Source organism: Catharus ustulatus, chromosome 1, assembly GCF_009819885.2.
Source record: "Catharus ustulatus isolate bCatUst1 chromosome 1, bCatUst1.pri.v2, whole genome shotgun sequence".
Classification (NCBI taxonomy): Eukaryota; Metazoa; Chordata; class Aves; order Passeriformes; family Turdidae; genus Catharus; species Catharus ustulatus.
The window spans coordinates 97816839-97839036 of NC_046221.1; the positions used below are offsets into that span (position 1 = coordinate 97816839).

A 22198-nucleotide genomic window follows, 5' to 3' on the forward strand; every position below is an offset into this window, starting at 1 on the left:
AAACATGTGAGACAGACTTAAGTATGTATTGTGAACATTTGTTTGTTTGTATTTGGCTTTTTAAAAACACTTACATGAGTTTTCTACATTGTACTTAAAAAATGAAATCATGTGGGACTTTTTCTCTCAAATGAAAAAAGAAAAAGAGCTTGGCACCAGATAGGGGCCTGTGTTCTTTTGAAAAAACATGTACATCCAATTATGTACTCACGAAAAGCTGCACCTGCTACTGAAACATAAAAACAATTAATCTGTCAGTTCAAAGAAAGTATGATATTATTCTGGTGTCTGCAGTAGCTGTGAGATGAAAGTTATCAGTTCCTTCCATTAAGAAGTTTTCGGAATTTTATTAGTCAAGAGATTCTCTTTGGGAATGAAGGCAAATATTTTGAGGAAGATAGACTTCCTTTGGCAAGATCCTTTATATATCCTGACTTTTTTTTTTCCTGGTCTCATAGCAGAAAATCAGCCAGAAAATACTTCAAAGATATTTTGGTCAAGGTCATGGCATAGTAAAAATAAGGAGGAGGGAAAAAAAAAAAAAAAAAAGGAGAGAACAAGTTCCAATGCACATTTCTCTTATTACTCTTCCTTGAAATAAAGGAAAATTCACTAGCATTGAGTCTCCAGAGACCATGTTATTATGGCTACTAAAGTACAACAGTCAAGGCCTGCAGCCATGCCTTGCTTTGAACAGATTTTCAAGTCACGCAACTTGGGTACTAAATTTCCAGGGTCAGTTGGCTTGCAATTTATCTGGAACAGCTTCATTTAATAGTGGATCACGTGGGTTTTGCATCCTATGTGGGATGGGGCCATTTTCTGATGATCTAAATAAGAAGCTATTTAAAAACTCTGGAAATTATATACTTGTTCATGTCTTAGGAATATCAGGAGGAGAACGCAGACAGTTAATAGTGTCTTCTGTCTTAAACTGCATTGTTTAGTGAATCAGTATTTCTTTCCACTGGTGTTTTTAGGACTCGTAGAGCCCTCTGAATCCCTGAGGTTCTCTTATAAACCAAAAAAAAAAAAAAAAAAAAAAAAAAAGAAAAAAAAAAGAAAAAAAAAAATTAAGTCTTGCAGAACCCTGACATAAAAACAGCATAGAAGACTATTCAGAAATACTGTATTCAGTGACATCAGATTATGGCCTGTACTCAAAACTTACAGTATCTCTTAGCTCTCTGGACTCTTATGTATTTCTCTGGTATCTACAAAGCAACTTCAAAAGGAATATTTCTGTGAGTAAGCACTATTTCGTGCAAAGGAGAGTGGCAGAATTGCTTTAGCATTCAGTTTTGATCAAGGGTTTGCGTGTACAGATTAAATTTCAGGCAAAAGAAACAAAACAGAAGACAAATTTCCATCATTTGAGCCAGGGAAGGAAGTACTAGCTGAAGTCTACAGACATGGAGTTATATGGGAAGCCTTTCGGAGAGAAAGTGCTCTATCTGATAAACTGATTTTCATAGACAGCAGAAATGTTTATTTTCAAATACAAAGAAATATATATATATGACTACTATGCCCCCTTCACTCCTCCTGTCACCCCAGACAAAACAAAGTTCATGTTCCTGACTGTTTCCTTGACCCTGGATACCACTTCAGGCTTCTTTCAGTATAGAAATTCAGCATCTAGTGCTGTACTACCAAGATCAACATTTTCAACAATCATTCACAATGCCAGACAGATTTGAGTCCTGGCCCTCTCATTTTCTGTCAGAGGGAACAGCTGGGCCATCTGAAAGGCACAAATGATTGTGAATCATTCAGCTGGTGAAATTTCTCATTATTCTATTTTTCAATATCCCATCACTTCCACGAAGGAATTAGGGAAACCTTGGAGATGCTTGTTTATATAAGTGTCTTCAGCCTAACAAGGGAGCTGGAACACTGGCTCGTCAAGAGGCAGCAGTCAAAACTGGCCTCCTGGAAATCTGTTAGGAAAATGTAAGTCACTGGGCTCCGGTAATTGTGAGCTATAAAATTTCAAGAGAGCATAGTAGTTCCCTGGAGGGTGAGATTGCAGTGTGTGCATACATGTAAACACATTTTAAACCATGGTGATGTTTTTTATATGCTTGATATGTAATAAGTATTGGACGCAACCAAGAACAACTTTGTCTTTGAAGTTGTTTTGAAAGCACAATGCAAAACTGTAAATGCAGTTTTTCTTCCATTATACATTTCTTCCAAACTAAGGTTTTGTAACAAAGCTTGCTTAGTCTATGTCAAGTCCTTGGGATAGGGCCTCTCTTTGTTAACATATACATGAATTGCTGGTCCCCCATGAACCTGGTGCCTCAAAACCAACTACTCTACCCAAGAAGGGGCTGAGAAACGATGGCTGAAGCATCAGTTGAGTTTGTTTGTGTAGAAGGTTGATGTGGTGCATACTAGAAAGAGATGCATCCCCATTAAATCCTGTTTTTTCCACAAGTACTAAGCACTGGAAAAGAGAATACAGACCATGCTTCCAGAGAGGAGCATTACTGATTACTAATAGCTTAAAGATGGGTTTTGTAGCTTAGGGAAGGTTTAGTTGATGCAAAAGTGAATTCATGGGTCACACAAACACCTCAGTACAAATTTGTTATATGGCAAGCTTGTTTAGAATAAAATATTATCACCAAAAATGCCTTCTATTGATGACAATGTTTGGTGGATTTTTCAGGTCTAGTTGTAAAAATTTCATTATTCTTTTTTTCACAATACTATTTAGGATTTCATATGGAAAGCAAAAATATGAATGCTACCTGAGATTAATGGGTGGTATAGAAGTACTGAAGACTACTTAAATTAATATAAAGAAAAATATTCCAATTATTAATTCTAAAATTGTTGGGGCAAAGCACATTTTATTTATTAATACATAGATATAGGTATGATGTTTGTTAGATCGTGAGTATATGGATGAGTAACATGTTATTTACCTTAGCAATTACCATGAAAGGATACTAAATTACAACATAATCATTATATCTATTTCCTTAGCTTCCTCATTAATCATGATGTTGAATTTAAAATTGTGCTTTACTAGTAATGGAACCCTCCTGTCAATGCTCTTTCACAAATACTATGCCTTGGACTACACTTGGAAATAGAAACCGTCTTTATATTGATTCATACAGTTTCTCATTTCACTTCCTCAAAAGCAGATGTTGTATTCACAGATGGAAGCAAAGCTGGGGCAATATCGTATCTTCAGTGCAAGTTCAGCTCTTCATCCTTTCTGAATTCTGCAGCTGCTCTGAGCTTTTCAGTCTTCTCTTCAACACTTTCAATATAGAAAATGCAAGCCTGATTAATTCCATTTGAGAAGACTCAAAATGAAGCATTAATTGCTCACTACTCTGCACTTGTAATAACAAATTTAGTTAGGTAGACTTTGAAATAACAAATGTAGTAAGATTAGGCATTATCTTTCACAGAAATAAGTTACTGAAAAGAGTCTCAAATAATATTTATCCAACATGTTGGACAATTAGACATATGTAAGTACCAAATGTCTGGATTTTTTTCAGTGTTATTTACATGTAAGTGCATCAAGTCCTGAAGAGAGGAAGCCGTCATAATATTCCATCCACAGCTGACTTTTATTTGTACTTGCAAACTGTTAATGAGGATGAAAGGCAGACATCTCTTTCTGTAAGGAATCAAAACCTAAGAGAGACAATGTTGCAGACTATATACTGAAAACAGAATGTTATGTCCTAATTTCAGAGTGCTCTTTTTCTGTGTATTTAGCACTAAATATCACATTTTCTAACATGAAACTATTTCAGGGGGTGGGGAGAAGAGCAAAACAATCTGTATTTCACATTCTGTTTGATAATATATGCTAAACCAGCCTTTTAAAACATTATTTCAGGTCAGTAAAATTTTCAGGGAGAATGACATTCCTGAGATTGACTCTGGGAACAGTTTTACTTTGCAGGTAATTATTTTATGCACGTTTTGTATCCTGTAAGTATCCTATATCAAACACAGCCTATCCCATTCTGACAGCAGGGGTGAATCCTGAATAAAGGCATTGTGCTGACCCAGAGAGGCAGGCAATGCTTTCTCTGATCAAGATACCAAGTGAATGACAGTGGATCATCTGGAAAGGAATAAGGATTGAAAGTTAGAGACAGCTCCTCTAACCAGCAGCAATGACTGCAGATCTTAAGCTGCACTGTACACTAAGTGAATCCTTCCTCAACTCTCATATTCAAGCCCCGGCTCTGGTTTGAGCATTTAAGTTTTATTAACTAAGGCAGACAAGAAGTGAAAGTGGAATTTGATATTTTATTCTATATTTCTAGTAAAAATATGTAGAGGATTTTTTCAAAACCTCCAAAACAAAATCACTGCAAATTTGCAAAATTTCTCACAACTGGACACAGTCTAGCCTGGACCTGCTTTCTTCTTCATCACTTCATCTTATTGAGAAGATAGCAGGGCTGCAGCTCATGAGCTTTTCTGAATTGCGAATGAGGAATATACTGAAAGCAAGTGTCATCTGTGAATACAGTTTAGGCTCCTCATTTATAATTTCACTTCAACCAGTTGAAGACAAGTTAAACAATGTACAATTGCAATTATTTAAAGTGTATTTCTGTTTCTTCTCTGTTTTGGGTTGTTTGGGGTTTTTTGGGGGTTTTTTGGGTTTGGTTTATTTTTTTTTGCAATACATGACTATGCCATCTTCAAAAATATTTCCTCAAAGGCAGAAATTGGTATGAAATGAACGTTGTGTTATGAATGCCTTTGTTGCCTGAATGCAGGAAGTCAACTGTAGTAGCAGACTAATTCCTGATGCATCTATATGATGCAGGGCTCAAATACAGATACTAAACCTATTGACTGGTGGAAATAGTTATCAAGGATTAGCTCTGAAGTCAGCGAGAGGAAAAAAAACCTAACAGAACTGAAATGGGAGAATATGTTTTGTTGAGGAGGAAGTTCTGTGGCCACTGGACTGTCTCCAAGAGGCACCGAAATAGCCTGAGCAGAAACAGAGGAAGCGGCTGTGAAAAGTGAGCTGGGGTGGAGCTGGCTGTGATGAACGGTCTGGAGACAGCAACAGCGGCCTGAAATTCAGAGCTGCATCTGTGCCCAAAGCTTATTGATTCTTCACCTTAACGCTATGGATGGACAGCTGCTCTGTTCACTGGTACAACTGCAATTTCTCAGCCAGCCCTCTTCATATGACAGCAGGTTTGCCTGTCTCCTGACAAATGGAGGACACCTTTTTCCTGATGCAAGCAGCAAGCAGAGAATGATACCTGTGTCTCCTCACCACACACCTGCGCTGACCGCCCTCTCCACCTGCTCGGTCACACTGGACATAGGCTGCTGGCCCTGATTTTCCGATCCACTCCCAGCTTGCTCCCTCTCAATTATAATTATAATCTGCAATTTTGTGTTGGAGAAGCTAAATACTAACTCTCATCAGCCCAACATGTAATGAAATCTGAAAAGAAGCATTTAGTGGCATTTTGCCTTTCACAAAAAGGCTCCACACAAACTTCTACAGAAGTACATATTTTTTCTTTTCAAATCCCTCCATAAAACTCTTGCAAAAGTCTTGGCAAAAGTCAAGCTTCTCAGACACTATGTGTACTGGCAATTGTGGTTACCATTTTATTCATTATTTCCACACAGTTTTGCCCATCAAAATCCATCTTCTATCACTTTTCTCATACTTAGGCTGAAAATTTGAAGGGAGGGGATAACATGATTTTGTTTTTCTCTGTCCCCCTGTCCAGTTGGATGGTGCCACCTCCTGTATTTCAGAAACCTCAGCACTGTGGCAGTATCATGATTGCTGCAGTCATAACAGTAGCACTAAGGACTGGAGGAGAGAGCAAAAGGAATTTAGCAGTCATGGCTTTTCAATCCAAATTTGTTAGAGAAGAAGGAAAAAAAAAAAAAAGAAGAAAGGAATAAGCGAGAACATTAGTTATTTGTTTAAAGGGCAACAGAAAGGATGTTTTTTGCACAGAGCTGTGGCCATGCCAAATTTCAAGTCTGGATTTTAGAAATATGCCTATTTGAAAAGAAAGAAGAAAAGGGACCAGGGCCTCTGAAATGTTCCTTTGTGTTTTGCCTATGCCTGGCAAGAAAAAAGTGAATGTACGCATGTGATAAAACGGCACTCCTAACCCCATTTATGGGGTTTTTAAATGGATAAATTCTCTGTAAGTCATCCCAAGTGACTAATGTCAGCTTAAATCACGTCATCCAAATTACTGGGAGAAGGTTCATGTTTGAAAACAAAGGAAAGCAAAAGCATTGTTTGGGTAACTTTAAAAAATGTATTAACTGAAAAAAAAAGCACTAATACTATGAGCTTTTTATGAGAATTTCATATTTTGATGGTCCAATTTTATAACTAGTAGATTAAGAAAATGAAACACTGTATCATCATCTGTCAGGGTTTACTTTAGAAGGACTGTGCTAGGAGAGTGTCAGCACTATTGGAAGCTGAAAAGGAATTCCAGATCAGAATAAATCAAAAATGTGTCTTTCTCCCAGTTTTTGATTCATGAAGTTTGTGCCATGGTCACAGATCCATATAATCTCCATGCACTTTGTTGGACTTGTCATTTGCCTTTTGAAGTTTAAATTATAAAAATAACAGGAAGAGGAAAAATCTCTTGCTCTCAGACTGAAATTCAAACTGGAATACCTTTTTCAAGAGCACAGTTTTATCAAGAACTGATTACATAAATCAGTTTGGAAGGAGGAAGTGGAATTACACTAACAAGTTTTAAAAAATGACAGGAAACCAAGTGGGAAAAGGGTTTCCTATGTTATTTCCTTATGCAGAGTGAAGAACAGCACCAATAGGATGTTTTCTAATGTATCATTTTCCAAATCCCTCGGAATGAGACTTGAACTCCAGTTCAAGCTGTTAGTAGAAGCCACTGGGAGATATGTTTCAGTGCCAAAATGTGCACATTGACCTCTCCAAAGTAACTCCCAGGAAGATTATTATTTGCATCCATTTCTAAGGTAGCAACATAATGTTAAATAATATGCTTCAAACTTACATTGTGTCAAATCCTAAATCATAGGTTTGCATTAAAAGTCTGACTTTCATTGGTTTTGATTAAGGTGGCTTGGGGTCTATTTGGTATTAAAGTTGTTGAAAAAAGACCTCATTGACTTCGCTGGGAACTACCAAGTTAGAATCAAGTTAGAATTTCCAAACCTGTGATATGGAATTAAGAAATAAACTATAAAGGACTTGACTGGGTGACAAACTGCCGGTTCTGTGCGATACAGGACCTCTATACCTGATTGTGCTGTGGCTTTGCACCAGCAGCCAATTCCAAGCACAAATGCTGCTGGTTCAGAAGATAAATAACCTGAAGTGTCTCACTAGTTTTGCTACTTACTACTGAAATCAGCAAAATTTGCCTGCATGCTTTGGTGGAACAAAAACATGGAAGCTCAGGTTGGAAAACCCAACTTTATATGTTTAAGTAGCTAATGTAATGAAGCTAGGATTATTAATTATCACTGGAGAGTTATAATGGTTGCACAAACAAACCTAGCTTTCATGGTTTCGAAGGTGTTAGTAATTTATTTATTTTTTAAGTAAAGGACTATATGACTGATTTTAAGATATTTAAGATGCCAGGCACAACAGAGAGTGACCACTGTTAGTGGATAGTGTCTCTGTCTAAAAAATTTAAATAAGTAGTAAGCCCCTCCAGATCTTTCTGCAGAACCTTCCTGCCCTCAAGCAGGCCAACACTCCCATCCAACTTTGTGTCTTGTGAGAGTGACTGAGGGTGCCCTCGATCCCTTATCCAGGTCCTTGATAAAGGTATTAAAGGGAATGTACAGTGTCACTGAAGAAGGAGTATCAGGAGTATCTTCAATGCAGCCATAAAGAAAAACATGAGACAAAACCACAGAAATGTGATTCCTGTGCCCTGAGGCATTAAGAGTAGAATGGAAATCTGGTCCTGAACTGTACAGAAGTGTGGCTCGGAGCATCCTGAAAAGCAACATAGATCATCTCTGAAAGAGTCTGAGCTGCCAGTAAGCATGGAAATGACAAAAAAGGCCATGTCTGGCCTTTATCAATATTCATCAGTGAGAAGGGAGCGCGACAGAACCAGGCAGCCTTACTCCACTAGCATCTGTTCAGGAGCTGCCTGCATTATCCATATTTCTTTATATTCATTACGACATTTTGGTTATAAACCACTATTTTCACACCCAAAAAGAATTATGTCCACTACATCTGGAGACAGAGATGCCATAAACCGTATGCTTCAGCCTACAAGAGCATAACAGAAGACTAACAGACATAACAAAGAAGAAAAGAAAGTCCATGAATGCACCTCCTTAACAGCAAGGATTGAGACAGAAATTTGAACAATTATTCTTCCATGACAAGCATAAAAACTGCAGGAGCAACTGTGAAGTGGTCAATAAAGCCCAAATGACAATTTTAGCAGGGTGCTGCTTAGTGCACAAGTGCTGGTTACTCAAGGAGCAGTTCTGGAGGTGATGATGGGGTGATGCCTGATTACATGTCATTAAGAAAGCAAGTCCATAAAGAGCCTCCCTGTAAACAGCAGGCATTTAATTCTTCCAGTGATCAGTGAACAGGATAACACAGTGACAGTTACACAGCCATTTGGGATGGGCAATTACCTGCACAATAGTGTAGACTCTGAGTCTGGACTTCAGATTACGAGCACAGTATAGCTGGGGGGAAGAGCAGGAGGTGGCTAAGAGCCACCTGAGATGAATCCTGCAATCAAGGCTATTGCCTAGATACCCACCAGTGATTCATTATTTCTCCAAGTCACCATTTTATTGTGTTTCTCCACCCCATCACCCCATAAACTCTATCTGGATTTGTTGACTGCCAATACAACTTATTTACCCCTTTTTCTGATTATGGGTTTGGCCCAGTGTTCCTTAAGTATTCACTAACAGGCTTCAGAAGTTGAATGTGGCCCTTTTCTGCCAGAAGGCATGGGGCACAAGACCTGCAAAACCACCTGTCTTGGAAAGTATTTTGAAAGTTCAAAGTTAAAAATCTTTACTGCAGTCAAACTGTTGGAATGTGAAGTCTCAAAGGACAGTAAAGATTGCAAGAATGGGACATATTAAAAAAAAAAAAACAAACTTTAATAAAATTAGACTTTGAATCTTAGAGTCTTGTCTGTCTTCCCTTCAAAGGGAAACAAAGATGGCAAGCAAAGTCTCTCTTATCCAGAAGAAATTATCTTAAAGAAATTATTTATTTAGATACCTGCTGTGCTCCACTAAAAAGTCTTTGATAAACTGGTATCATTGTTTATTCCATTATTGCTGATGAAAGCTATTTGATTATAGCTGTAAAAAATCTCCATAAAATCTTGAATAAAAAACACATGTTGTGGCAGAAGCCTTTAGAAATAAAAAACATTTTAAACATATTTTGAAGACAGACTAATTCCATTGTTTTCTTTCAAGCTGAAAGGGGAAATACTGCATTTTTCCAAGACTGAAGAGTCCCAGATACACTATTTACCAGTAATTAGGTTCTTGTTATCCCATATTTCTCTCCATACATAAAACAGAGTCACTATGCCCACTAGGAAAAAAATAAAAGCAATTACTCTTGATTTTCCATTAACATTGCACTCAGGAACAATATTATTCACACATATTTTGGTGATTCAGATTGTTCTGGCTTGTATTATACAAAGCATCAAGGAGAGGTTGCACAGTGCAAGGTGTTGTCATGACACGGAAAGTGGCTTTCAGCAGCTGAAAAATATGTTTTGAGAGCAAATAAAGTGGTCAGATTCACAAGTCAATATACAAAGAACAGCAACCACGGTTTTCTTCTTCTTGGAAGGAATCAGAAATGTGATATTTAGTTAAAATCCCACAGTTCCTAATAACCAACATGGTGAATTTGGTTGAACAACATAAAAACGCACTTTTCTTCATGTGCCATAACCACTGAACGAGGATCCAAGCCAAATTCAGCCCTCAGAGAACATTCCCGACAAGCCCTAAGGAAAACTCACCCTCTTATTCTAGGTCAGACGTGCCCATAAATGAAGCCTGGCAAGTACATTCATATTAACATGCACTTAATCATCCAGTTAATGATCCACTTTAAGTATGATCCGGGATAAAATATCTCCTCTGTATTCAGAGGGAATGTGACTCCTGCATACCCTGCAGTAAGCAGAGAATATTTAGCAATAGCAGTCTCTTGTAACCTGCCCCAAATTGTGTGCCAGTGTTCTCTCCATGCACTCAGAGCAGTCAGTCTACTGTTTGAGGATGCCCAATGATTATAACTTGTGGTCATGTAATGTACACACAACAAAACAGAGTAACTGTAGGAGACCCTCGTTAAAATTTATATACTCACCATATTTATCATTTATTGTACACCCCGTACTCCCTATTCATTGAGAATGGAAATGGCTGCAAAATAACACCTGACAGCCAAACATTTTGTTTTGGCAGTAATCAGATGTCTCTGTGTTACTTGCTTTGAAATCTAAAATCAAAATCTTCTGAAATATTAAGAGGAAGGAAAGCAGGGTGCCAGTTTCCATTCCATAGACTTGAATAACTTATGGTATTTGGTCTCATGCTAAAATGTGTTTTAACTTAATAGTATTCAACAATTATTTGCTGGAGGCTACTATTTAATTTACATTTACATGCCTCTCAGGGCTGTAATCATAACACAATTTTTATACCATGAATACTATCCTACCCAAAACAACTGTACATATGTAATCTTAATCACATAGGAATTTCCAAGGACCTCAGAGTATAAAAAGCATTATTACATCATGTGTTTGAAATGCAGATGTATCTGGGATGGACCGCTGGGCTCTAGCTGGTTCAGTAGTTCACAGCAATATTAATTCTTCCTTAAAATTAATGGATCCAGTTCTCAGGAACAGCATGGCCCCTTTATGCTGCTCTGCCAATATAAAGTCAGCTAAAGGGGATAAAAATACATAGAAGGGGTAACTTTTGCTGACAAGGTCTGTATGCAGAGCACAGAGTTGAGGAAGCAGGATAAACTAAAATATCCTAGAATATTCTCAGCTCAGATCAGAAACCAGGAAAGCTCATGTTGACATCCTCAAAATATGGGCCAAGTAAAATAAACCTAAAAGTGAAAAAGCTCTGTGAACTGGCCTGCTGGAGTTCACTGGTGATTTCAAGGATGCAAGAGTGCAAGGTGCAATTGCCCAAATGGACACTGACTCTGAATATCACGACTGCCAATCTTGCTCTTGCAAGAAGAGCTCACGAGTGTGGTTCTTAAAATACTCCCACCAAGACTGACTGTTTGTTCAAAGTCACCACAAATCATCAGCCCAAATATATCATCAAACTCAATAAATTACAGCCAGAAAAAACCCAGCATTTTTTCACTCACTTCTAGTAGAAGTCCACCTTCTTGAACAGCAGTCTTGTTAGATATATTGTCTTCTTTTATCGTTTGGCCAACTTGCTTCTTAAAGTGCTTTTCTTGAATGGCTGTTGGAAAGAGTTATCATCAATTTAGAAATCATAACGATTAGGGTCATGACTAAAATTCTTGTTTAGACATTTAACATGCATTGAATTTAATTGGTGGTTACTGTCTTTGTGGTCTGGATCTCGGTTACTGACAACTTTCTTTTATTTTTTTTGTCCTTGTGCTGGAGATAAATCCATATTTTGCAGTCCAGATGTTTTTTATGTGAAATATCTTTCACATTTTTTATTGAACATATTTTTTCCATTAGTCTACTCTACATAAAGCAACAACCATAACCCACAGGAAAGAAACAAAAGAAAGTTAGCAAGTTGTTTTGTTTATAAAAATATGTACTATGACAATACAGAGAAATGTCTATATAGCTCAGAAGAAAAGCGAGTGAATACATTTCTTATTTTCAGCACTGATCTCCTTGACATTAGATTATTTTCGGTCTCTCTTTACCCTGTTCATTTCTACAAGTTTCAGCCTGACTTTAAGATTCAAGGGAATGTTCTTACACTGTTTCATTTTTACAAAGAGTTTTAAAGTTTGTTTTTAGCAGGTGATTTATTCCACGAAATTCATGAATAGCTCTGATTATGGATTAAAATTCCATATATTTTTCATAATAATAGGGAAAAAAAGCTTATTCCTGATTAGACTTTCATGGGAAACTCAGGTGGTCAATGCTCTTCCTTCACATTGCTTGATCTCAAATATCTTTGAATGTCAGTATATCCAACAAAAAAATCACTGAAATACAATCGCTTTTCCAGGGATAATGAAAGAATTTTTTTAGAAGGTTGGCATCACATGATTATTGGGCTTCAACATCATCTAGGGAGTACAACAGGAATCTATCTTTATCACTTGGTCACTAAAAATTAAGTCAGCTTCACTCCTACTTCCAGAGAAGGGTCATACAAATATCCTGGGAGCACAGATCCAGTTTTATGTTTTTTTTCCTTTTCATCAAGAGAATGAGAGAGGAGAGCATCCCAGTGATATTATCTGGGATGTTTGAGACACATTCTCCCTTCCAGCCAAAGGGGAGTGGGAACAGCCACAGCCAGAGATGGTTAATAAAACAAAAAACACCCCTCTGAAAAAAAAACCAAACCCACACAGACAAAAAAAAAAAAAAATCATAAAACCCCAACAACAACGCAACCAATCAAAAATAAAATCTCCCAAAAATAAGGTTTAGATGGCAGGAATAGTTTGTACCAAACTAGAATAAGATCAGGAGAGATAGAACAAGCCTCTAAAGGTCCTGAGCCTGTGCAAGAGCTCCTTATCAATTTAACAGCTTAGTAAGAGACTGTTGCAGGATACATCAGCATTTTACAATAAATGATGAAAACTCAGAATCACACCAACTGAATATTTGTGATAGTTTCTAGTTTACATTGTAAATATTTGCTGAAAGTGATAATGTCGGTCATTACCCCAAAGCAATTATCTCAAATGTATAATTAGATGTAATAAATCCCTCCCCTGGGCATGGGAAAACACATCAGGAAAATCCCAAGCTGCTTTAAATAGATCCCTATCCATATTTTCCAGCCAAAACAGTGTTGAGATTTCAGACTTATAAGCTAGGCTGCTGTGAATAGAACATACAGATTCTTAAATCTGCATTTTCCTTCTGGTATACCTTTTAAGGTAATAGGAAATGATCGCTTTTTTTCCCCCAATCAGCTAGGCCTTGTGCTAGGCCTGTCTATAAGAACAGACCTAGAATTAAAGGCTCATTTAGGTTGAAAAAGTCCCTTAAGATCATCGAGTCCAACCACTAACCCAGCACTGCCAAGTCCACCACTAAACCATGTCCCTAAAGTGCCACATCTACACATCTTTTAAATGCCCTGTGACAACAATTTTTTAAAACCCAACCCCTATTCCAATGGCCTCTTCCAGAGTTTCACTCCCCAGAAGAGATGTTTTTGTAATTACTGACATGGTGGTTTGCGGTCTTTGCTCAGGTTAAGGGACAGACAGGGAGGGGTGAGAGGAAATGAAGGTTTATTTCTTTGATGCGCTCTTTTGGTGTTGTGAAAATTCCATCCATTCGAACTTCATCGTTAGTGGAAACTATTATTTTACCCAACTGAGCGGGCCAGAGCTCCCTGCCTGCTTGTTAGCCTTCAGGCTCATACAAACACAGCAGCAGAAGCACAAGAGATGTTTGTTCTGCAACTCGTCTGGCTACTATAAATTCCATCTCCAAATGGAAAGTATTTTAATGTTATTTTGCCAGTTAGAGTTACCCATATGTTAGCCCACACACATCCATTTCATAGCCTGCCCTTCTCACTGCCCTGACTGCAAGGAGACCCACTGCACCACCAAAGACAGACAAATAACACCATTGCTCCAAGAAGAAAATGCTCCTCTGAGATGGGAACGTTTGCTCCTTGCACCCAAGGCAGCAGAGCTGTCACTCACTGCTCGCACTCCTTCTGCTTCCCCTCCTTCTGCTTCCCTGCACTGGGAATACTTGATTAATCCACCATGGATTAATCCACCCACGGCTGGGCTGATACTGCAGTGACACCTCAGAAGAGAGGCGCTGGTGATATCCTGTCACCTGGGGAAAGCAGAGCAAGACAGGCAGAAAATCACACAGATCCTGAAAGAAATGAGGAGGAGGAGGAGGAAAAGCAAGACATGACAGGCAGATGAGAGAAGCTTGCAAGATGTTATCTGACTAGGCAGAAAAACAGGGAAAAGAAAACAGAACAGTCTAACAATACCCCTGTCACCACCAAGAGTCATGAGAGAGAACAGGACAGCAAGCATTGGTTATGATGGGTGGCTTGATAGAAAAGACCCTGATGCCAAGACAGCTGTGATCAAGCTTAGACATCTCATAAAATGGTGTCCCTCTGGAACACCAGTGAAGCCTATGATGATGAAAACAAATGAGATCTTGAAGAATGCAGGAGTACTGTCTCTGGTGGGCAGGGAGGAGCAAATTGCGGAAAGCTGAAAAATAAAAAACAGCAAAGGATGACTCAGTGACCTGAGGGGGAAACAGGCTGCTGGAGTTCCCATGTATTAAGAATGGAGCAGGAAAAAAGTTGATACTGCAAGCAGTCTAATGAATGCTGCTGGCTGTACAAAAAAAAAAAATTAAAAATTTTTAAAAATTTAAAAATTGAAAAAAAAAGAGAGTTTTAGCTTTATGGAGCTTTGGACTACTTTCTACGGGAGAGGCAATCCTTTTGAGGGTCAGCACAGAGTGCTCGTCTACCAGGTTCAAAACAAGCAAACTGGAGAGATGAGAAGTGGTGACACCACAGTTCTCTGAGCACAGTGTACTGAGCCTGCACTTCCAGAACATGAAATAAAACAGAAGATGGAGCTGTTCTGCCAAAGAAGATGAATGAGCATATTGATACCATAGAATGATAAATACCAGAGATACATGTACCAGAGCTGACAGTTTTGCAAGATCGTGCGATCTAGTGTGCATGGTGCAATTCCATGCAACATTAAAAGCCAACAAGTCTGGAAATGCTGGGTCCTACAAACTACAAAACTGTGGAAATGTACAGGACATTTGGAAAGGGATCTCGGAAGAAGAAGAGGAGAGAGGGAGGGGAAAATAAAGACATGCAATTTCCTGGAAGACAGGTCAAAGATCTGAGGATACTGTTTCAATTTCTAATCTGAAAGCAATGAAAGGAGTGGAAACCAAAAAAATAATGTAGAGTTAGAATTGACAGCTAATTAATGGAGGAAAAAAGCCCACAGAAGAAACAATAAGATTGGCTAAATGAGTATGGAATAGTCTCAGATAGCGCTGTTGAGCCTTTCACAGCTGCACCATCTCTGCCCAGAACAATGTAAAAATCTGAGACCTCTTTTAAGCCTCCAGTTCTGATACAAGCATTGCTATCTGTGTTTGCAAACACCTTGGCTTGAAAAACAAATCTGGAATATTGTAAAGAAGAGAAAAGCTGCCTAACACAGTCTATAGAAGCATTGTGAAACCAGCCGTTCCCTTTCCCCCAGAAATAACAGAACATTTATTCATCGCAGAATACTCTTTAGTTCAAAGGGGTGGAGATTTCAGGAATCTCATAAAACCATAATTTTTAAACCCACGAGATTACATTCTCCAGAGTGTTTCTGTACCTCATGCTGTGCAAGAACAACCTTCATTCTTCAGAAAACAATTAGCAAAATTAGCTGCTAAATTAGGCTGTGTAACAGACTAACATGGGGGCAAACTGTACCCCAGCTGCCCCAGGTGCCTGCCTCCATCAATAGCACAGGCAAAAAATGAGCAGTGAAGGGATGCTGCTTCTGAACTGAACATCTTGCCTGGGTCTGGTCTGGGGTGTAGGAAGGGGACCACAGAGTCTTCCGCAGATTCAGGATGGTGAATCAGTTTCAAGCCCTCCTACAAGGACTACTGTTTCTGTCCAATGATGCCCAGGGGATAAATTTTTTCTCAAAACAGGTGGATGAAAATACCCGAATCCAGACTGCAGGTTCAGAGGCACTGCTTTAAGCATGCAAATCTTAGGTTTGGTAACTGTTACTCGAAAGGAAGTGAGAGCGGGGTCTCTCTTCCTGGATCTTCTAGCTGCAGGAAGAATCAGCTATGCGTGTTACTCTGAATACTAAGAAAACAAAACAAATTGACTCGGAAACACTCAGTATGAGCAATTCTGCTTAACAAACCTAGAGCCATGAACTGAAATGGTCTGTTTCCTCTGGCTGTGTTACAGAGAACACCGAGTGACAATTAGGATGGGGGTCATTAGATGAACACTGAAATTAAAAAATACAGCACAACAATTGTTACACATTGCCAAACAACTTGGAAGGGACGCTTGCCCTCTGAAAGGCCACAACACACAGGTAGCACAAATGTCTTGGGAAAGAAATCAGCACCAAAATGCATAAAAGCTGAATACAAGCTGTATGGCGCTCGGTCCTGTTGCGGAGGCTACCAGAACGCCAGATGAAATTACACTAGCAGCAACGCAGAGCTTTTCTTCCCAACTTAGCGGTTTTCTCAGTCTGCTTCTTCTTAAGAGATGCTTTGAAATCTGACTTCCCTTTGAAGTTTCTCGAGTACAGCATGACATTTATTTAAGGTACAGCCCGAACCCTTTGGCCTTCCAGATCCCATCCGCTCTTTCTTTCTCCCAGAACCAGTGTTCCCCTTTCCCAGCGAGCCTCATCCATTGTCCCCCGGTGCGAGAGGGGCATCAAAGCGGTGCCGGGCCGGGCCGCGCTGCTCTCCCCGGGGCCGGCGGGGCCCGCTCGCCCCCGGCGCGCCCAGCCCGTGTCTCACCGCGTCCGGAGGAGCCCTTTGGAAGGCAGCGAGGGGGAGGAGAAGTCCCCGCTGCGGAGGAGGCAGAGTGCTGAGTAACCCCGGCCCCGCTGTCACGCAAGCCCGGCCGCCTGTCAATCTGCCGGGGCTCTGACAGGGGCCTGGCCGCCGTTCAAACCCTTGCGTGCGAGCAGACGGGCCGCGCTACCCTATGAAGTATTTCATAATAACAACAGCTGTTAAATATTGATGACTCCTGGCAAGCGCTGAATGCTTTTCGAGAAGGTTAAGCCTTCGTGTAATGGAACCTAATTCCTCATTATAGACTGTATCATATATCTGGAAGTTGCCTAAAAAAAGCAAAGGAGCTTAGGGTAAAGGATCAGGAAAATAACTCTCGTGCAGCAGGGAGAGGGGAGAGAGCCCGCTGTGCGAAGGGTGAGGAGCGTTTCCCCGAAGTCAAATCCCTTTGCAAACAGTAAAATACTCTGCTGGAGCGACCATCAGTACGGTCGGTTTCACTATATTCCACTGGAGGGTTTTGTGTTTTTAGAAATTACTGCAGATCAGATAAACTTTCTAAAACAGTGATCCAGCTGCCAGTGCTGTCTGTGTGTATGTGTAAAAGTACACATGGAAATTATTTCTACAGAAATACAGAGAAAAGAGGAGAGAAGCTTGCATTCCTATGCTTTTTCTATGAACATCAGCTCTGAGAAATCTGGCTTATTAGAAAATTTAGTGCTGCTCTGACAATATATCAAGGATGGAAAAACCCTCAGATGGGGTTTCCAGCAGGCAAAAATGGGAGAAGGACGAGCCTCTTGCCTTGGGGAAGTCGTGGTGTGCTTTCCTCCAATTCCCAGAAAAACTCCACCATCCTCTTCACTCTGCCCTCTAAAAGCCATCAGTCATATCTTTTCCCTCTCGATCTAATGTTAAGCAAGGTTGTGTTCGGAATAGAATCAGTTTGGGGCTGGAATTCATGATCCACTGAGTCCTTATGATGGACCTGGTGTGATGCCAGGGCAGGCAGCCCAGCAAAAAGGCAGCAACAGAGTCCAGGTGCAGGTGAAAGAAGAAACACAAACCGAGGACTTCTTACAGAGATGACTGAGTCAGGGCACTTCTTTTCTTGCATGTGAAAAAGAGGTCTATGTGCCTTTGGGAAATAGAGTTTAAATGAGGCAAACTGAGAAGCTGAAAAGAATTGCCTGCGAATGTTCAGTTGTGCTACAGTGCATGGAGTTCTGCGGAGCTTTAGGCAAGTGGTTCACCTGTGGGGAACCCAGGTCTGTTAACTGAGTCAGGATAAGGAATCACAAAAACTAAGGAAGTTTTTGTGAAGGGACCTTTGAAGGTCATCTGATCTACCTCACCCTAATCAGAACAGAGCTAACTTCACTTAGTCAGATTCCTCAGTTTTTGAGTATTCATTATTCATTATTGAGTATTCATTATTGAGTAATGGACATTTCTCATTCCCTCCAGGAAAACTTTCATTATTTAATTACAAACAGGATTCACTTTGTAAGATAAGGAGCTGTTTAACGTTTTAGGTGAATGAGCATTAGGGTAAATTCTGGATGGACACTTCCTGTTCCCACAATTCTCAGTTTGTGAATGTGTAGAATAATTTAAGAAATGCTGATAATTATGAGGTGGCTTTTATAAAAAATGTATGGATATGGAGAATATGCAAAATAAGTAATTAACTCTCCCTCTGTTTTTTGCTAGTTTATTCTCTCTGTATCTCATAAGAAAACACTTATATGTCAATGTAGTCTGGGAGTATAACATCTCCCCTATCCCATAATTTCTGAGGCATCACAGGTCCAAAGAAAAGCTCCATGTGAAACAAATTGTATGCCGACTATACAAACAACAGACTCAAAAGAACTTGTCTAGAAAACACGTTTCTTCTCTGTAAGCTTACTTTTGCAACCTTTCTCTCTTCATATGACTCAACAGATGATCTCCCCAACAGACAGCCCCACATTGTGCCTTGGCAAAGGAGATAGTTTAGAGATCTGTTTGCATCACTGTGAGTAAATATTTGAGCTACCAGTTGGTCTGGTAGACTATATTGGCTACATGACTGCTGAAGACATGCAGTCCTCTGAAATTATCCCAAGATATAAGACTTACTCCAAGGAACAGTCTTCCTGTTTGTCTTCACGTTTTATTTTCTACTGCATTAAATATGATGATTTGATCACGGAAACTTATTATTTATAGGTTCAGTCCTGGGGCCTTAATTTTATCTGTGTACTATTCCATTCTTCAATTAAGCTGTAATATGTTAGCTTGTCTGGGCATTTGCTTGCACACCCTTCTGAATAAACACATAACAGGTAAGTAAAAGTGGGTTATTCTCTCAAACTACAAAATGGATTGCAAGTCTGAGTTATCAGCAACCTTGAGTAAGAAATCTGCAGACTATTTATTCCAGTTTCAAATCAATACCCACATACTCACAGAAAATTAAGATGATTCTAACACTTCTTCCTTCCACCTGTAAGTTTTTAATTACATGTCCTTTAATCAGAATCATGGTATCCAGCATATGTTTATAGTAGAAAAAAAATAATAATTTCAGAGAACTATTCTGTATTTAGAAAGTCTGCTTAACATTGTTTAGTTCCAGAGTTAAGGACCTCAGAATATACAATGAATGTAGTTTTATATTTTCATTCATTTATATTTTCATTGGTGACTTCACCAAACTGATCCACAATTAGCCTTAAGAGTATTGCAATGTGTTCTGACCACTTACATCCTGATTGCCTGAGTGGGATCTCAGCAAATCCCACTGATGATGATATATATATACATATTCAAAGGAGCAGCACATCAGGACACATTGATTCTAGGATCTGTGGAGCACATGACCTATCAAAAATACTTGAAGAGTTTCCCTGTTCTTTAAAACAGCCTTCATAATGGCTTCTCGTCTGAATAGCTGTTCACCTTTTCCCTTGATCAGATATATTTTTAAAAATGTGTTCTCTATATCCTCTGAATTTCCAGCATTTTATCTCACTGTGGCTCAAGAATGTTGTCCTATTTTGATAGGGGTCATAGTTTTTCATTGTCATTAGACCATTTTTTCAGGATTGATTCTCCTGATGAAAATAATACATCAATGGACATTGATGTCCAAAGCAAAGGCAGGTGCCCTTTGAGGAGAGGCTAAAATGGCTGTCTTTTTACTGAGAAGGACAAGGGAAGATATAACAGAGATTTACAAAATTATGAGGGTAGTGGATAAACTGAATGCAGAACTGCTGTTTGCCCAACCCCACAATATGGGGACTGTGAAGTGCCCTGTAACGCCAGCACAAGAATGCTTTAAAGTAGATAAAAGACAGCAATTTTGAAGGCATGAATACCAGACTAGATGGAACACTGGTGTGACACAGTAGTGCATCTCTAAAGTTGCTATATTCTCACTGCAATGCCATGGCCTTGTCCAAAAAATTTGTTGCAGACAGAAAATAAACAACAGATGTACAACAGCAGCATCTGTGACGTGAAACAAAGTATATCACAGAAGTGACAATAAGAAAAATCAGAACCTTATGAGAAAGCCTGTATTTGACTAAATTTAAGCATATGATGAAAGAGCAGCTTGTGACTAATCATTGCATCCAAAAAGAACAAAAATCATTCTTTAGTGATAAACAGCCCATTGAAATAAACTTGAGTCTGAAATATTTTTCAGAAACATTAAGTAATGAGACCAAAATCCATTTTTACTGCAAAGACAGTTAAGAGGAAAGGTTTGTGTGTTCATAAGTAAGCAATTGAAGCCTACTGGAATCTTTCCCACTTTTGGAAAGGTGATTGTAAGAATTGCATCAGAAATGCAATTCTTATAGCAGAAATGCAATGAAGTCTTGATAACAGATTTACCTGGAGCAAATCAGAACATTTTTAGTCTCTATTGGCTACAGAAGATGTGCATCATTTTACTCTCTCCAATTTAGATCTATAGTTTAGAACATTTAGTATCAATCACTGAAGCACAAACTCAAATCAAAGATCAAGCATGAAAATAAATGCAACTAGGAAAATCCGTAAGAAAGAATCTCTCCCGCTATTTGATTAAAGCAACCTGACAATGACTAACTTATGTGAGATTTACATGATCTCTGCCAGCCTTTTTGAATTTGATAACCTCTTTTCCAGGACTATGATTCAAACGTAGTCCTGAGCTTCCACTCCTCAGTTTCTTGTGCCTTAATCATTTTCATTGCACCATTCTGCATGGAAAGACATAGGCTAGATTCACACCTGCTGGTTCTAAGAGGAATTTAAGTCAGTATCTCTTAGAAGAGAGTTGAAAGAACATGTGTCAGTAGACCAGTATATCATCCAAGAGACTGTTTAAAAATAGCCAATGCACACGATCTGGAGAGGATAAAGGAAACCTTTAAGATGAAATAAACACTGCATCTAAAATATTCACACTGAGACCTTAGTGCACAGGATGTGCATGTGTTACCCAGAAAACCAAATCTGGATCCAACAGTTTGAGAGTCAGGAATATCCTAAGAACAATTCTTTAATATGTGCTTTAATAAGAATAATTCTTTAATATATCTGCTTACTGTGTGCAATATTAAAGGCAAAGACAAGTTTGTTTCCTAGTGTACTTTAAAGAAGCAAATGTGCTTGTCAGAGGAAATATGGGAATCTCCACCTTTAAATGAGCTGGATACTATAGCACACTGCTGCACAACAATAGAGAAACACACACACCCCACAGAACAGGGCACTCTCTTTCTAAGGCAGAGCTGCTCTGCATTTTTTGCACAGCCTTTTCTGCTGCCTGTGGAGGTTGCCACGATGGCATCAATTGCACGAAGCCTTGAGAAGCTACATCACCCAATGTGCTGTGAGAAACGTATGCCTAAGAGGGGGTCCTTAAGCCTTGGATTTTCTACTTCAGGAAGTAAAAACACATGCTGAGACAAGATAAGGGCAAGGGAAACATCAGGGACATAGCTAAAAGTTTTTTAAAAATTATTTCAGAATCAATTTCCAGGGTAATTTTAGAACTGCAATCAAGAATCTTTTGGAATGATGAAAAAAGCCAGTAGCATCACAATCTTACCCAAAAGCTCAAAATTAAGAACTATCTGACAGCAGAAGTCACAAATCAAACTGCCAAAAGCCTAAACTGATAATGTTACAATCCCTGGATCTCTTAAATGTGATTTTATCCACATTAACATTTTAATGTATGCATTTAAGAACTAGTCCTGCAAAGCTACCCAAACAGATGGACGTTGTTCCCAACTGGAATCCCTCGTAAGACAGAGGGCCCGCAGAGAAGACACTATGGTTTGTCCAAAAATAAATTCTTTTGCAGAACAGGAACCTTCTGCAGA

At 39.0% G+C, this 22198-nt stretch overlaps 1 protein-coding gene across 1 annotated transcript in view; it reads right to left on the reverse strand.

Moving 5' to 3' along the window:
• Positions 1 to 22198, reverse strand: part of AHRR (aryl-hydrocarbon receptor repressor) — a 63040-nt gene that overhangs the window by 14932 nt on the left and 25910 nt on the right. The window contains exon 3 of the mRNA XM_033071411.1: positions 11423 to 11523. Within this exon, the coding sequence (XP_032927302.1) occupies positions 11423 to 11523 (101 nt within the window). The remainder of the gene's footprint in view (positions 1 to 11422; positions 11524 to 22198) is intronic.